Source organism: Austrofundulus limnaeus, unplaced genomic scaffold (genome assembly GCF_001266775.1).
Source record: "Austrofundulus limnaeus strain Quisiro unplaced genomic scaffold, Austrofundulus_limnaeus-1.0 Scaffold90, whole genome shotgun sequence".
Lineage (NCBI taxonomy): Eukaryota > Metazoa > Chordata > Actinopteri > Cyprinodontiformes > Rivulidae > Austrofundulus > Austrofundulus limnaeus.
In genome coordinates, this window is record NW_013952492.1 from 711,941 (window position 1) to 729,590 (window position 17,650).

The following is a 17,650-nucleotide window of genomic DNA, read 5'->3' on the forward strand; positions in this document are numbered from 1 at the left end:
TGTTTTTCTTCTCTCTGCAGCTACTTTGGCTTCATCACAAAGCATCCAATGCTGAACAGATTTGCTTGCCATGTGTTTGTATCCCAGGAATCCATGCGGCCTGTGGCTGAGTGTGTAGGGTATGTCCAGATAATTGTCCTAATGTCAATTCCTTCAAAACAGAAACAATGTAATGCTGAGAACCCTTTTGCTTTTCCGTTTCTTTTGTGACATTACATACATTATGTTTAATTTGGACAAACTGGAGAGGGTAAATAAAGTTGGATTTAAAGGGTTATTGGGGGTAACGATACCTACCGTATTTATTCAAGTATAATACGTTAAATTTAATCCATAAAATCATCCATAAAGTTGGGAGGTAGTATTATACTTGGAGAAATATTTTTACTTATGTATTTTAACTGAAATATTGGCAAAATGCCTGAGTCTGGAAATGAGACCGCGTTGTAAAAAGCAGTTGAAACGAGCTTACATCTGACACTCCTCCGTGCTTCAGAGCGAGATAATAACAGATCCAGGCAGGCGACATGATTTGAAAAAAAGGGGGGAAAAAGCAGTCCTGTACCTCAGTAATGATAACAAACTAATGACGTTAGCATGTGACCGAGCCGCTGCTGGAACAACAACAAACACATGTTCGTCTGTAATGGCTGCCGTCTRCYGRTGTTCTGAAAAAGTTTGTATCCCTGAAAAAAGTTTACCCACCAGAGGGGGCGCTCGCGAGTAGGAAGTAATCGGCTTTTGCCCCAGAAGATGGTCCAAATCTCATGTGAAGTCTCCAACTTTTGTGTTGGCGCATCCTGGTGGACTATGTGTAAAATGCCAGAATTCATATGATGCTGCTGCAGCTGATATACAGTGTATTTGTTGTCAAAATACCTTTTAGTACGTATGTTGTTAAAATAAGATGAACAGTCCAATGATCATTTTACTGATATGTATAAAGACTGCAAAGGCTGAAAAAGAAGTCTGTATGAAATTGGAGGTAGTTTGAGGATTAAATTTTTTATGCTTTTTAAGCTAAAAACGGGGGGGGGGGTATTATACATGAGATCATCTTATACACGAAATATGACAAATGGTAAATATGACAATTTATATGATTGTCAGAAGTGGAAAAACGAGAACTAGCGGTAAAATTTTCAAAAACCTATATTTTATTTGCTTCCTTTATTATTATTTGTATTTTTTATAGTATGGTAATGACCTGAGCAAATGATTTTCCCTATTTGTAATTGCAAAGAATAGTAAACAAACAACTTCAGCGTTATTTACTCTTTACTATTTTAGCATTTTAGACACTTATGATTAAATTTTCCATTTTGTGCCAAATTTTTTGTATTTCCCTCCAATTCATTTCAAAAGAAAACATAATACTTTACATTATATCACTGTAACCTGACACTTTTAGACAGAAAAAGCTCAGAATTTTTGCACTATTTTTAGATGCATGCAGCTGTCGAGTCAAATTATTGCATCAGTCATGTCTCATTTAGCCAAAGTGGATTTGAATAATTGAAGATGCAGGTAGTTTACTGTCTGTAAGGAGGTTTAGAGCAGGATGTGCAGCTTAGTTTAGTTATTTTCTTCTAGATGAACACAAAACTAGAACCTACCTTAACGTTTCATAAACTAACACTATGGTTGAATGAAAAATAACTATTTGTGTTTGCAAGAAAAATCAAGTAAATTGTGAAATTTAGAGTCTAAAATGTTAGCTCTCACGTTTGTCTTTTTTTTAGTCGAGCCTTCCAGGAGTACTACCAGGAACATCTGGAGTACGCCTGCCCCACTGAAGACATCTATCTGGAGTAAGACGAGTTCCAATGACAACACTTTTCCCTCAACAGCTTGTGTACATTTGTCAAGTTTGCCAGCAGAGGACGCTCTCAGTGTTTTTCTTTTCTTTTTTTTCTCCCAGCGCCATTGTAAAATACTTTTCCTTTCCTATTTAAACAGGGATTCTCATTTCTACAATATGCTAGCCACCTCACTGATTATGGTCGCCTCTTTTTTCTATGATCTCAACAGAGTGATTGCTTCTGTCTTTTATTTTTTTATAATATTAAACTACAATGCTGAGCGCCTGTTTATTTAAACAGTTCCTCTTTTCAAATGCAAACATTAATACCTACTACGGCTGTTTCACTTCTCAATGCATGGCTAGTAGGGTTACTGCACAGACACACCAAGAAATACACATATCCAAGTGAATGACAAGCAATTCAACAATCAAAGGGGGATGGTGTAGAATCAGGTGGCTGGCATTTCAGTTACCTGTAAATATATACTTTTTTCAGCACTGACAAGCAGCTAATTTGCTTACTTTTAATGATGGTATTTGAGTTTACTAAAGAAAGCGAGGGGCCTTTTGTTCAAGCTTCCTCAGTGTCTTGTACAAGACATAGTGTGTGTTGTAAATATGTGTATAGAAAGTAGATGTACATCAGCTTCATTCAAGCTAATAAAGACACAGTTGGGACTGAATTTGTTCTTAGTTTTGATGGTGGTAAAAAAAAGTCTCAGTCTGACATGAGTAACACCTGGTCTAGAAGTTATTATAAAAAGTTGACTTGGAATGAACTTTTAAGGTCATATTCTGTTTTCTTTGAAGTAGATCCAGTAACTGTAAGAAAATCTGAATATGTCAGCACTGTTTTTTCTTCTGTCCAGTCCTGAAAGTTGCACTGATTGTTGACTTTTACCACAATTAGCTTTCATGCAAACATGCAACGGTTACATTTGTAAACTGCTTTGTTATGAATGATGGGACTTTTAAGTCGAAGATAGCTAAGGCCCTCTGACAAGCCATATTCTCACAACTCTCACTGTCTAACTCTGGTTGTTTGGGTTTTGTTCTGGTCTCCACTTTCTTTTGACTTGGACATACAGTATCAATGAGGGAAACGGATTGACTAGATCAGCCAGTAACTCAAAATCTACTCATTCTTGATCCTGGTATCACAGTGAAATCAGCTTTTATTATGACATTTAAGCAACAGTCCAGATCTGATGAAGTGGGGTTCTGTGAAAAGGTTTTGGACAGTTTATCTTCTCTGCTGAAGACAGCTCTTTGATCAACCACTTTTTACAAAAACTAGAGCTCTTGATATACTGGTCTCTCTACTCCAATTCTCACCTGTGGTCCTGAAGTATGGATCATGATCAAAAGTACAAGGATACAAGTGTGACGAGCTTCTTTCGTAGGTCAGCCAGGCTCAGTCTTAGAGATAGAGTGAGGAACTCCCTTATCTGTGTCAGTAAAGGTGGGTCAGGCATCTGATTAGGATGCCTACTGGACCCCTTCCTTTTGAGGTTTTCCAGGCACATCACACTGGGACAAACTTGGACCTGTTGTCTTCATGACTCATAACCAGTAAAATATGTAGTTTAGTTCAGACTAATTAATGAGCTAACAGGTTTTTGTAAATGTCTGATCTGACATGATCTGATTTTAGATTTGAGTTATTTTAAGAACGTAGACTGACTGATTTCCTGATCAGTCTACATTCCTACCTTCACTTATGGCCACAAACTTTGGGTAGCGACTGAAAGAACAAGATCATGGACACCGGCGGTCAAATTGAGTTTTCTCTGCAGGGTAGCTGCACTCTCCCTTGGCGACAGGGTGAAAAGTTTCAATTAGCTGGGAGAAACTCAGAGTACAGCCACAGCTAAGTTAAAGTGGTTCTGGAGTCTGGTAAGGGTGCCTCCTGGACAGCTCTTTAAGGAGGTACTTCAGGCATGGAAGGAGAGCCCAGGGAACACCCAGGAGATGCTGAAGACCAGGTCTCGTCTGGCCTGGGAATCCTCCCAGAAGAGCTGGAAGAGGTGGCTGGGGAAAGAGATTTCTGGGCCTCCCTTCTCAAACTGCTGCCCCCAAGATCCGACATAGAATAGGCAGAAGTTAATAGAAGGTTGGATGGAGATATTTTAAAACAATATAAACTTTTTATACACTTTCCATGGAACCACACTTCAGAAGATTTGAACTAACCCTTTTAGAGGGAGGTTTTCCCATGTATGTCCTGATGCATCTCAGTAATCCAGGTAAAAAATCAAAAAGAAAAAAATTGTATAGGTCTTCTGGACGGGTTCTTCTCTAATGAAACGTTTCGTCTCTCCTCCAAGAGACTTCTTCAGTCTGAGAGTTTCAGGCAAAATTCAGGCTTTTAAGCACTGCCTCCATGTGACTGATACTCACATCACATTGCTATCGTTGACACCTAATTAACACCTATTGTTAACGGGGTGGAGTGATACTGGCAATAGCAGCTCTGTAGGAGGGGGACAAATGAAAACGGAGGCCTCCACCTCTGTTTAATGATGGATGGTCTTTCTTCACAAAAATGGCTTCTTTTACTCCTCTCTCAAACCAACGTTCCTCTCTATCAAGAATGAGAACATCCTCCTCTCTGAAAGAGTGACCGCTGGCCTGTAAATGACTGTAAATGACATTTACAGGCCAGTGGTCACTCTTTCAGAGAGGAGGATGTTCTCATTCTTGATAGAGAGGAACGCTGGTTTGAGAGAGGAGTAAAAGAAGCCATTTTTGTGAAGAAAGACCGTCCATCATTAAACAGAGGTGGAGGCCTCCGTTTTCAGTTGTCCCCCTCCTACAATGCTGCTATTGCCAGTATCACTCCACCCCCTGTTAACAATAGGTGTTAATTAGGTGTCAACGATAGCCATGTGATGTGAGTATCAGTCACATGGAGGCAGGGCTTAAAAGCCTGAATTTTGCCTGAAACTCTCAGACTGAAGAAGTCTCTTGGAGGAGAGACGAAACGTTTCATTAGAGAAGAACCCGTCCAGAAGACCTATACAATTTTTTTCTTTTTTTCCCATGTAATTGTTTAGACTAGTTCTTATTTGGATAAAACAGATTACAACATGTTCTTTCATTTGGTTTGTGTTTTTGGGGATTGTAAAAGGTGAAGAGAAATCATCAAAAATAAGTCAGAAATTTTTGTTGGGGTTAATACTGCAGTTCCATGATACAAACTGGATCATCCAGATACTTAGAGATTTAAAAGATGGGGGTATTTTGAAAACAACACACAAAAAAAAGACAGGCACTACATTAATCTGAACCTGTACCCCAGTCGCCGCTGTTGAAATTTCGGACATTGTGTAGCATTTTGTTCTGCTGCTATCAGTCTGAACCCACAAGAACAAACATCTTAGATCTGCAGGATCTCAGTGGTAAAAAAGCTCACCGAAAGTTGACGCGACAGGAATAAGGGTGTTATCTACATATATATCGCTGTCAGTTAGATCATGTATATACAATAGCAAATCTAAGTGCTGTGTCATTTATGTTGAGTATGTTGATGAAATTATGTACAATTACAAATAAAAAAAGATCACAACCAGACGGAAACCCCTGAAAAAAGAAAAAAATAATGTGACCGGCAATAATTTCATTTTTCTCAGTGAGTTATGTTATGGCACAAAATGATATCTTAGTCTGCCGTTCTGGTGGTATTTTGGTCTCTGCTGACTCCATCACCTTCCCACAGACAGGCTTCAGCAGCACATTTAAGGCACATTTGTGAGATGTGGCACTCCCACCAAACTTACAGACCAATGCTGTTAACTAGTGACCGAGTCAGCTGCCACTGGAAAAAACTTAATATGTCCTGCTCATTATCGTAATTGCCTTTGAGCTCCAACGGTGTGATCCATCTCTGATCTGTAGCTGACTGCTTCTGAATCTGTTTTTCTATCTTGTTACAGCCAAGATCAAACCCCTCTCTTTTCACACAGCTACAGCCTCTGAGGACGGTTTAGTCCTGTATAGCCGCTGAGATATACAGTTAAACCAACTTTCAACTTTATTACTTCACCATATTTCTTCACTGTATACCTAGAGCAAAACCATATGTGAAAAAACAAACATAACCTATCTTGTATCTTAAAAAATGATGACTTGTAAAAATGAAAAGAAGAAAAAAATTCACTCTGCCTTGTCATGGGTTTGGTCTTATGAATAAATTATATGCTTGATGTCTGAAACTTTTTGTTGTCTTTATTGATCTACTCAACATTGTCTCAAAAGTGCAATTTGTTTCAGCTTTTCACAAAAATTAGGGGTGCCCCAATAACTTTTTACTTGTTATTCCTTCATCAAAAACATACCCAGAGTGTTGCTTTGACTCATTCATACATGTTTGATAAATCCTTGAATCTCCTGTGGCAGCCATGTGGAGCTGCCTCCACACCAGCCTGTACAAAGCTCCGCCTATTTACATAAAGCTCCTCCCTGGAGCTCAGTCCCAAGCTGAGCCCCATAGTGTTGTGTAGATGTGCTGAAATGGCAGTGTCAGAAACAGTAGTAGGTTCTTAAAGAGGCAGAGGCATATTTCACAGTTACTTGATTGTGGTATAACTACGTATGTGTCTGAGAAATACACAAGCCCCCCTTTAATTTTGGGCGATTGACTTATACGTGAAAAGTCGATCTTATCTAACTTCGTAAAAGTCTGAAAATCAGCCATAGTCCCATTTTGCTCTGCTGTGAGAGAGGGCTGTTGTCCAATTAAAACAATTTTGTATTGATTCTAGGGTATTGTTTAATGTTTTTAAATAAAATAATATAGGAACACTCAAGGTGTGTTGTGACCTTATAACACCTGACAGTGTTAGTTAAAAAAAATCTGAGTCAGCAGGTCAGACTTTTTAAAGATCAGCCATCAGCCAGAAAACTGCCATCAGTGCACCTCTAATAAAAATACCAATAAACAATATTAAATTTAAATAAAGCTTTTGAAATATTTATTTCTACATTCAAGAATTTTTACAATAAGAACTGTCCAGTAATGAAGTTTAAAAATAGACAGAATTTCATGGATAATCCATGGATCACTAAAGGACTACAAAATGCATGAATGAAAATGAATGGCTTATATAAAAAAATTATAATGGTCAGAAAAAAACAACAACAAAAATATAAAAAGTAAAAAAAATAAATTGACAAATATTCTGCGAGTATGCAAGTAAGATTATTATACTAAAATCCTTCAAAACAGGTGCAATGTAAGAGGTATATGGAAAATAATAAATGATGTAATTAGAAGTGGTTCAAACAGTACAGATTACACAGAATATTTTGATGATGAAGAAAGGACTGTGGATGATATGAATGATGTGGTTAATGGATTTAATAGATTCTTTGTAAATGTGGGACCAAAGTTAGCTGAAGAAATAACAGACTTAAAAGATAATGGGAGGGCCATTGTTGAAAATAATATTGAATCAAATCCATACTCAATTTATCTGAAACCAGTAACAGCAAAAGAAGTTCTAGATATAGTCAGCAAATGTAAAAACAAGACATCTACAGATTGGAATGATATTAATATGACTGTAGTAAAGAAAGTGATTGATGCCATTGTGGAACCATTTACCTACATCTGTAACTTATCATTTTCAACAGGATCATTTCCATATCAAATGAAAATTGCCAAAGTTACTCCAATATGTAAAGCTGGGGACAAACACCTTTTCACTAATTATAGGCCAGTATCATTACTCTGCCAGTTTTCTAAAGTCCTTGAAAAACTCTTCATTCAAATGCTTGATGCCTTTATTCAAAAACATACTGTCAGATTGTCAAAATGGTTTTAGAGAAAACAGATCTACATCAACGGCATTAATGCACATGACTGAAGAAATTATTAATGGTATGGACAACCAAAACTTTGCAGTTGGAGTATTTATTGATTTTAAAAAGGCATTTGACACCATTGATCATATTTTATTAAATAGATTGGAAAAATATGGAATTAGGGGAGTGGTGCTAAACTGGCAAGAAATTATATTCAAAATAGAAAACAGTTTATTTAAATCTGTGACCACACATCATTTTTAAAAACATAACTTGTGGGGTCCCGCAGGGCTCAGTATTAGGACCAAAATTATTCATTCTATATGTAAATGAAATGTGCGAGTGTATCAGAATTGTGCAAGTATATTTTATTTTCAGATGATACTAACCTCTTTTGTTTTGGAAATAATCTCCAGCAGCTTTTAGAGAAAGTCACTACAGAAATGACAAAATTGAAACATTGGTGTGATTTAAATAAATTGTCATTAAATTTAAATAAAACTATATTTAAGGTATTCGGAAATAAAAAAATACCTTCAAGAACACAAATAAAAATAATGATTGACAGTTTTGAGATAGTAAGAACAAAATAAGTTAAATTTCTGGGTGTGGATCATAAAATCTGCTGGAAATCACAAATTATTCAAATAAAAAGAAAATTGGCATAAAGCTATGCAATACTCGGGAAAGCTCAACACATACTGGACCACAAAGCATTGTTGATTCTGTATTCATCACATGTATTGCCATATCTGTCTTATTGTGTGGAAATTTGGGGTAACACATACAAAAGCAACCTACAGCCACTTTGTAAGCTACAAAAGAGAGCAGTCAGGATAATTCATAAAGTGGGGTTTTGGGAGCACACTAACACACTATTTGTAAAGTCAAATATTTTAAAATTTTATGATTTGGTTAAATTTAAAACAGCACAATTTATGTTCAAAGCAAGTAATAAAGAACTTCCAGGAACTCTTCAAAAAATGTTTTGTGATAGAATGGGGGGGCTTTAAATTAAGAGGAGAGTTCAAATTAAAAAAACAAAGGGCGCGAACCATGAGAAAAAGTATGTGTGTCTTTGTGTGGGGTGGATTTATGGAATGTTGAACTGAAGCAATGTAAACACATTCATTCATATTTACATATCCCTTTTATATGAAAATCTGAGGTGAAAACTAGTTTAGATCAAACAACCTTTCAAGTAGTAAAAGTGGGAAAGACCTGTGTTAAAAGTAAGAAAATCTCTTTGATGAGATTAGTTACATCATTTTTGTTGATTATTTGTTCAAACATAAGCATTAATCGATGAAGGTAAAAACCTGATTCATTGCAGGGCTTTTAACTTGTTTCTTCAGTGCAACATGTTCCCCAAGTTGTCTTCAGGCACCCCCCCCCCCCCATCATCAACAATGGCAGCAGGTGGGTTTAGGGCTACAGTCAGGATTACAGCACGGCTCAAGATTTGGGTCGCTTCCTTTCAAGACCTGGCTCTCGCCGAAGACCATGGTAGCTTCAAACTGCGCCTTGACATTCTTTATCTGCTCCAACACTGCTTGGACATCGGGTCTGTCTTTAAGTGGGAGGGGGTAGCGCTCCGAGGGGTCAGCCTCCAGGTCAAAAATGAGAGGAGGGTCATGGGCCTTCAAGGACGCAGATCCTGGACAGTCCTGGTCTGGGGTGGTAGCACTGTGGATAGCACCTGATAGAAAAACATGCAAGAAAACATGAGCGTTATATTTTGTTCAATTACGGCACAGTGTGGGTTAATGTGACCAAACAGTTTGTTTATGTGCAGCAGAGGTCCAAAAATATATATTTAATACAAGGCAGTGTCTCTGTTAGATATATTTAATAGCAAATCAAGACAAATGAATTCTAAATGATGTACAGAGTTGACTGGGAAGATGAGCTGTTGGGTAATGTGATTGTCAACTTGTAGTTTGACGACGACTACGCTGTTAAAACAGCTCATTTAAGCTCTCACAATGGTAAAACGGCACTTTTTAATAAGCTGCACACAGGAATGTTAGGCTTGTATTTTTCATGTGAATATTGCCAACCTCACACTTGGCACTTAAAAGAAGACATTTCCTGCTTTTAAATCTTTCTTTTTCACATTTAAATCATTCAGTTGGGGTCTTTATAAAGTGGAACTGCAATGCTTTGGTCTGAATTCCTCCTTTCACCCCTTTTACTGAGGTGTGTCTCAAAGCAACTCATTTTGAGGCTGTCTCTTTAAATCCAAATGAGACGCTTCACAGCCTGACCCCCTCCCAGACAGATTCATTCCAGTTTGATAGAGGGGTTTACGGTTATATAGCGGCGAAGAAACATTTTATTTACAAATGAATTAAACGATTTCAACAAAGGAAAACGTGTCCATCCAGCCTTACATGTTGGAGCCAGAGGAGAATGAAGACAACCTAAATGTACAGTATTTGGTATGTCCAGACTTATTTGGCAGTTCTGCTGCAAATAATTTGACGTAATAATTCAGAAAAGGTCATAGAAAATAGAGAAAATGGAACGGGTTGAAAAATATGATCCAAACAGAATATAAAGATGTCTATGCAGGACCAGGAGAGACTAAATTAAACTTTTTTTGCACTCCTAAAGACTCCAAGTTCACAACAAAATTCATTTAACACCTAAAACGGTGGATTTTGCATGACAAGCTGAAAGAAAACTGCAACAATAACAGGGTTTTGCCCAACTCAATTCTTTTCTGGTTCTGAATAATACAGTTCAAGCTTACTGCCTATTCTCTGTGTAAAGTGTGCTACCTTCTGTGTAGAAGTGGGCCTTGTACGTCCCCAGTCTCACAGCAAACAGTCCATAGGTTTTATTTGGAGATATGGGGTAGTACATCATTGCCTCCCTCTTACTCTGGAAGATACACGCAAGAAATACACAAGAAGTCAGCGTGATGTTGCTCCAGACTTTAAAAACACCAGGACGATTGTTGCTACCTTCCCATGCTTGAAGAGGATATCTGTCATGTCAAACCCATCCAGCATCACTGGAGGTAGTGTAGCTCCTGCCAGGCCCGCCATGGTAGGGAGGATATCCAAAGTACTGGCCAACTCATGGGTCACACCTTAAAGATCAAATTAGTAAAAGAGCCACATTGACATAAACATCAGTATTTTCTTAAACAGACATGAAACAAAACCAAATCACTTACAGATGTAATACTGGGATCCATTTCCAGACTCTTTGTAGTTCTTACCTGGCTTAATGATGCCGTGCCAGTATGCAATGGCGGGCTCTCGCATCCCCCCCTCATATGTTGTACCTTTGCCACATTTCAGGAGGCCTGAGCTGCCACCACGTGACATGCGCATCAGTTCAGGCCTACACACGGACATGTGATCATCAGGTTTGCACATATTAGAAAACTGACACGCTTTTTGACATTTCGTTACTGTCTCGTTTAGGTCATGAATGTGGAGTTTAAGTGCAGAAATTGAGCTTAAATTTAAAGATGTTCATATCCAAACAGAAATTTTAATACAATTATGAGTAAACGGGTCATTTTAGTTAAAAATAATTATTGAGAATTCTAAATGAAAATAAATTCACTACCATATACACTCACCAGCCACTTTATTAGGTACACCACGCTAGTAACGGGTTGGACCCCCTTTTGCCTTCAGAACTGCCTCAATTCTTCGTGGCATAGATTCAACAAGGTGCTGGAAGCATTCCTCAGAGATTTTGGTCCATATTGACATGATGGCATCACAGAGTTGCCGCAGATTTGTCGGCTGCACATCCATGATGCGAATCTCCCGTTCCACCACATCCCAAAGATGCTCTATTGGATTGAGATCTGGTGACTGTGGAGGCCATTTGAGTACAGTGAACTCATTGTCATGTTCAAGAAACCAGTCTGAGATGATTCCAGCTTTATGACATGGCGCATTATCCTGCTGAAAGTAGCCATCAGATGTTGGGTACATTGTGGTCATAAAGGGATGGACATGGTCAGCAACAATACTCAGGTAGGCTGTGGCGTTGCAACGATGCTCAATTGGTACCAAGGGGCCCAAAGAGTGCCAAGAAAAGATTCCCCACACCATGACACCACCACCACCAGCCTGAACCGTTGATACAAGGCAGGATGGATCCATGCTTTCATGTTGTTGACGCCAAATTCTGACCCTACCATCCGAATGTCGCAGCAGAAATCGAGACTCATCAGACCAGGCAACGTTTTTCCAATCTTCTCTTGTCCAATTTCGATGAGCTTGTGCAAATTGTAGCCTCAGTTTACTGTTCTTAGCTGAAAGGAGTGGCACCCGGTGTGGTCTTCTGCTGCTGAAGCCCATCTGCCTCAAAGTTCGACATGTTGTGTGTTCAGAGATGCTCTTCTGCCTACCTTGGTTGTAACGGGTGGTTATTTGAGTCACTGTTGCCTTTCTATCAGCTCGAACCAGTCTGCCCATTCTCCTCTGACCTCTGGCATCAACAAGGTATTTCCGCCCACAGGACTGCCGCTCACTGGATGTTTTTTCTTTTTCGGACCATTCTCTGTAAACCCTAGAGATGGTTGTGCGTGAAAATCCCAGTTGATCAGCAGTTTCTGAAATACTCAGACCAGCCCTTCTGGCACCAACAACCATGCCACGTTCAAAGGCACTCATATCACCTTTCTTCCCCACACTGATGCTCGGTTTGAACTGCAGGAGATTGTCTTGACCATGTCTACATGCCTAAATGCACTGAGTTGCTGCCATGTGATTGGCTGATTAGAAATTAAGTGTTAACGAGCAGTTGGACAGGTGTACCTAATAAAGTGGCCGGTGAGTGTAAGATTTGTTATGCTTTGCCAGGATCTTAAAGCAGAGGGCTTGTGTTGTTCTTACCATACTCCTGCACACTTCTGAATTCATTAAGCTGTTTTTGTCTCTTTTCATTTTGAACTAGAAATGACTCGGTGCAACAGAGAGTCCTGCATGTCAGAGTCGTGACACCAAGTCCTTGTCTTATCCAGCTAAAGAATGTTGCTCAAGAACTGGTCCAGCTTTCTCATGCACATCTTGGCAGTGTAATACTTCCTCTTCCAATCTTAAAGCAGACAAAGTTTGCAGCATGTAAGCTCTCTGTTCTATCCTTTAAAGTATTTTTATACAACAATCTTAAAAAAATACTGTTGTTGAATCCCTTTAAACAGGTTTTGAGCCAAAATTATGATTGGAAAAATAGGAGGTCAAATTTTAAAAAGTCAGCAACAGTTTATCACATCTTTTTGTGATCTCAAATATGCTTCCAACTATTGTTGTCGCAGTTAACTAACCCATTATCAGATGCAAAGAATACAAGTGTATTATTAATCGCTCCTGTCTGCGCCAGGGTAGACATCAGGTTTCCTATTGTGTCGTCCAGTTCCAACAAGGCATCTCCAAATGGACCCCTCAAAGAGCGACCTGCTGCTCCTGAACCTGCATACTGTGGGTAGTGAGTGTGCTGTGAAAAAGGCATAGGGAGGGAAAAAAAAAGGGTTAAATACAATTTAATGTACCACTCTTTCCAAAAAAGGCTTGGACAATTTCTTTACTGTAATAAATAACTCGTCAGACATTTTATGTTGCTTACATGCGATGGGTAGTAGAGAAAGAAAGGCTGTTTGTTCTTGACAGAGTTAATGATGAAATTGGTTCCGAAGTCACTGTAAGCCTTTTCCAGCTCCAGGAAGTTGGCCGGTTGCTGTTTGATGTTGTCATTATGCACGACGGGGACAGTTACAACACCAGGGTCACAATATCCAAAACACTTGATATCCGGAGGAAAACAAGTCAAGTTGTGGCAGGGGCCCTGTGGAAGAAACAATGTCACAGAAGAAATCATTTAGAGGAGAACATTCAAAAAGACAGTTTAGAAAACGTCCCACCACACTGACCATGTCATGAGAGTATGGGATCCCCAGGTACTCGTCAAAACCTTGTTTGGTTGGAAGAAACTTCCCTTTGGCCCCATATCCCAAGTGCCATTTCCCCATGATAGCGGTGGCATAACCCTGAGTTTTCAACACTTCAGCGATGGTGGTCTCATTTAGAGGAAGACCCCCAATGGAGCCTGGGTAGAACACACCTGGGTAGATACCTGAACGGGTCTGATAACGACCTGTCAGCAACGCCGCCCTAAAAAACAATGAACACTAATTAGGTAGGTAATTACCGCGGAAGATGCCCAAACATATCTTTTGAAAATATAATAAGAGGAAGTAAACCTGCAATATACAGACAACAGGTGTCTTCACCATTTATTCAACTGTTTATTAACTGTTTTAAAAGCAAAACCGGGTCATTAGTCCTAAACGAAATATATATTTTACAGTCACAGTTGGTCCTATTTAGTACGGCGGAGTACCTGGACGGGCTGCAGACCGGACAGGTGCTATAAAAATCTGTAAAGCGGAGTCCTGCTGCTGCGAGGCGGTCCAAGTTAGGAGTGAGTGAACTGGGATGCCCGTAACAGCCCAAGTCCCCGAACCCCAAATCATCTGCAAAGAGAAGAACGAAGTTCGGCTTTGACGCCGAACAAGCGCCAAACGTGCACAAGATCAAATAAGCGAGACGTCTGAAGTCCATTGTGCCTCTTGTGCCACAGAAACGAGAAGTAACCTGCTAAAACAAAACACAGTGAGTAGTGCTGCGTTTGTGTTACCTCGGAAATAAAACAGTCGTAGTCAATTTCTTGACATTTTTAACGCTTTGCATACAAAAAAAAAACATAGATTTCTCTATTTACAGGGTTTTTTGGCGTTTATAGTGTTTCCGATAATGAAAATATCAATTTGTATAAGGCTTAAATCTGAATTATTTCCTGGTAAATCCAATATCCAGATTTCAGGAAATGCAGCAAAAGAGTCACGAGCTTGTTGACGGAAATGATCGACGTCGGTAAAATTTAACGTCACACGATGTTGGGAAATGTAGTTTTTATACTTATCGTTGGACTACAAATGTTATATACATTATTTTTATTTGTTTTATTTATTTTCATTTGTTTATTTATTTCACTTGTGACACATGTGGTAACTCTTTGTTATGCAATGGACACTCCAACATTCACTGTGTAGTTTTATGCAGTTTTTGACTAAATTAGGGGAAACCAGGGACAGTCACAACACTTTTTTACATTTGACTCTGTTACTCAGAGATGGTTTGAATTAGACAAACCAAATTTTAATACAATAAAATTACATATGTCTGTTAATACTCAAAATCATTTATAGATGATTAAAGCATGTGCATTCTTCACGATTTGCATTAGAAAATGAAAAGTCAGATGTTGCAACTGACCCCGGGGACGGGGACAGTTGCATCATTGTTTGGGGGTGGTTGCAGCATGTTATTAATACGATATATTTCACTGTAAATAAAAGTTTTATTTTTTATATTTATATTATTGCTAAATTCACAAGAACTGTAAGTTATAATGATATTACAGTGTTATTTATTTGTAGTTTTTGATCAAATGACATATATAGATTTCCTTTGATGTGTGGACCTTATATACAGATGTCAAAGACTCAAATCGATATAAAATACAGTTGGCTTTTAGAGACAAGAATAATAGAACGATTTGTGAGGCAATTAACTTTTGTTTTGCCTACTGTCAGTGTACACCTACATTATGCAAAATTTACATTGAAAGAAACTGGGATTTTAAAACCACTGTGGAAAACAACAACTGCAGAAAATACATCTGAAACACTTTTTGTTTTAAACTGAAAAAGAGTCATGAATACCCAATACTCTTTTAAGTGTAAACTTAATTTCAACATCTAAATATCATCTTTATGCTCTGTTTTTATATGGATTTCTCATATGGGGACAGCTGCAACAACTGTTGCAACTGTCCCTCTTCCTGTCAGCCATGATAAAACGTCATGTGTTAGCTAAATAAGCTGATCTGGATACATGTTAACTATATTAGTTTAAGTCAACATATCACTTGTTTAAACTATACAGTATACTGAATAAGTTTGAGCTGGATCACAAAAACAGTCACAACCGTATAACAAAAATAAAGCTGGCAAAAAAATACTTTGGTGCATCAAAAACAGTTTTTATCAAATAAATCCTGGAGCAGTTTTTGAATCTGCTTACTTTTTCTCTGCAAGGTGGGTCATCTAACTGAGCATGTACAGTTTGAGTGTCATCACTCTAGCTTGTTTCTGTTTGTAAGTAAGTAAAGTTTATTTATGTAGCACCTTTCATAGACATAAAATCACAAAGCGCTTCACATAAAACAGAATGAAAACAAGAAAGTAAAATAGTAAATTAAAACATCACCACAGCATTACTGTTCATATAAGAATACAAGTAGTAAAAAAATAAATGAATAAAAAAAGAGAGAAAAATGACGTGTTGCAACCGTCCCTTGTTGCATCTGTCCTCGGTCTCCCCTTTACTTTAGATTTTTTTAAATGAACTTTCATATGAACGTGACAAAACACTACAGAAGTTCAAGCCATTTATGTAATTATTTTATTCTTATCCATATTAATCAGTTTGATTTTACTATACATTTGATCAGTTTCTACTTTTTGTTGCACCTCTACCAAAGACAGAGTTGTCCAGAAATGCCTTGTATTATATTTGTTTAAAATAGCACTGAATATTTGAAGAAATGGCTGAAATCAAGTATTCTCATGGTCTGTAACGAATCCTTATTTGTGTCCTTTGACTGAATCTGAATTTTTTTATGCTGGTCTTGATTCATGATAATACTGTTACTAATTTGGCAAACAGTTGTTTATGCTTAATTTGTTATTAACATTTATTCTTGTTTTTATTGTCACCAGTTTGCCATTGTTTAGAGATTTTATAATTTGATTGTTGAACACCTTATACTCCTAATGTTTACTCACATCTTAACTTGAAAGCACGTAGCTCCTACGGTTTTATCAGTCTAAAAATACGGAGGAAAAAGGAAACGACAGAAAGAAAAGATATGAAGACAGAACAGTTACCTGATAAACAAATAAAAAAAATCCTTACTGATATAATAAAACACATCAAAGCAATGCCGGTCGAATTCTGACTGACATTTTCACCTCACAGAAGACGAGGCGAGGCTCTACAGTCCTGATGAGACACAGATACTCCAGAGTTTCCATGCCAGATTTCAAAATGCCAGACCAGCTAAATGATGAGTCAGTCATTAGTTCAGCAGCCTGTGCAGGAAGACAAAGGCAGTCATCATTAGGAGCAAATAATGGACAATAATTGTTAAGGTTTTTGCACCCAATAATGACTGGAACTCTTGTTTCTAAGATGGAGTTGTGGATGTGACGTGGAGAAGAATGAGGAGGGCCACTGTAGGAGGAGCAGCATTGTATGGACTCCAGTGGCCTCTCTGCAGAGTGATTTAGTGAAGGATGACTGCTCTGACCTTTTTATTAACAGCAAACGAAAACTCTCAACGGGCACACAGGAGAACAAGTAGTTTGAAGCAGCTGGGGCAACCAAGGCATCCATATGTGTGTGAGTGTGAGTGGGTGTAAATCTGAGTGTCTCTGTGTCACACTACATCAGCTAAGTATGTTTTCTGTGACAGTTTCCTCAGGAGGCTGTGGTTACAACTGAGATTTAGGCATCTTTGTGCAAATTGAGCTGTCCAGCCAGAAAAAACTTGTCTGAATCGATGTTCCATGGCCGAGTTTTCTTTTGGAGCTGGCGTGTTTGTGTATGTGCATGGAGGAACATGCACATCATGTGTGCGCTCCAAGCAGACAGAGCTGTGGATACAAATCAGCACAGCACTGATGATGGAGAAAATCAAATCCACCATCTGCTATCATCCCTTTGGGAAAAACAAGCGAGAAAGAAATCCTCAAAGCTTCAGGAAGAGTCGACATCTCTCACTGCCTTCGTTTTTTAAAAGATGCATCCATTTTTTTATTTTTATTTTTGCACAAGCTGCTGTTTTATTTGGTTTCCCACGAGGCACAGCAGGCGTTACCTGGGATCTGAGCCAACATTTATAAAATAAAATAAAATAAAATAATAAAAAAATTGAAAGAGAAAA

At 38.3% G+C, this 17,650-nt stretch overlaps 2 protein-coding genes across 3 annotated transcripts in view; one reads left to right on the forward strand and one right to left on the reverse strand.

Annotated features, from left to right (window-relative positions):
* The window catches only part of mapk8ip2 (mitogen-activated protein kinase 8 interacting protein 2), a 28,551-nt gene extending 26,064 nt beyond the window's left edge, over positions 1 to 2,487 (forward strand). The window contains exons 13-14 of one of the 2 annotated variants that reach the window (XM_014012309.1): positions 21 to 119; positions 1,743 to 2,487. In XM_014012309.1, coding sequence (XP_013867763.1) covers positions 21 to 119; positions 1,743 to 1,815 — 172 coding nt within the window. In that variant the 3' untranslated portion in view covers positions 1,816 to 2,487. Of the gene's footprint in view, positions 1 to 20; positions 355 to 1,742 lie in introns of those variants that run through there. The other variant, XM_014012308.1, reaches the window with a different exon arrangement.
* Positions 2,488 to 6,760: 4,273 nt separating this feature from the next.
* arsa (arylsulfatase A) lies at positions 6,761 to 14,308 on the reverse strand. The gene is made up of 8 exons (XM_014012310.1): positions 13,982 to 14,308; positions 13,512 to 13,752; positions 13,208 to 13,426; positions 12,909 to 13,078; positions 10,839 to 10,963; positions 10,579 to 10,706; positions 10,393 to 10,495; positions 6,761 to 9,308 (listed from the first exon to the last, which is right to left on the reverse strand). Exons 1-8 carry the CDS (start codon positions 14,200 to 14,202, stop codon positions 9,013 to 9,015), a joined length of 1,503 nt encoding a protein of 500 aa, XP_013867764.1. The 5' UTR covers positions 14,203 to 14,308; the 3' UTR covers positions 6,761 to 9,012.
* Between the last annotated feature and the right edge of the window lie 3,342 nt (positions 14,309 to 17,650).

Bases quoted from the DNA above. Each gene is read 5' to 3' on its own strand.
- arsa (XM_014012310.1), bottom strand. From the start codon at position 14,202: ATGGACTTCAGACGTCTCGCTTATTTGATCTTGTGCACGTTTGGCGCT. The intron at 10,964-12,908 runs GTTAGTTAACTG...GTCCGTGTGTAG, and splicing joins TTCTTTGCATCTGATAATGG to GCCTGAACTGATGCGCATGT. The intron at 9,309-10,392 runs GTAGCACACTTT...TTTTTCTATCAG, and splicing joins GGCCCACTTCTACACAGAAG to GTGCTATCCACAGTGCTACC.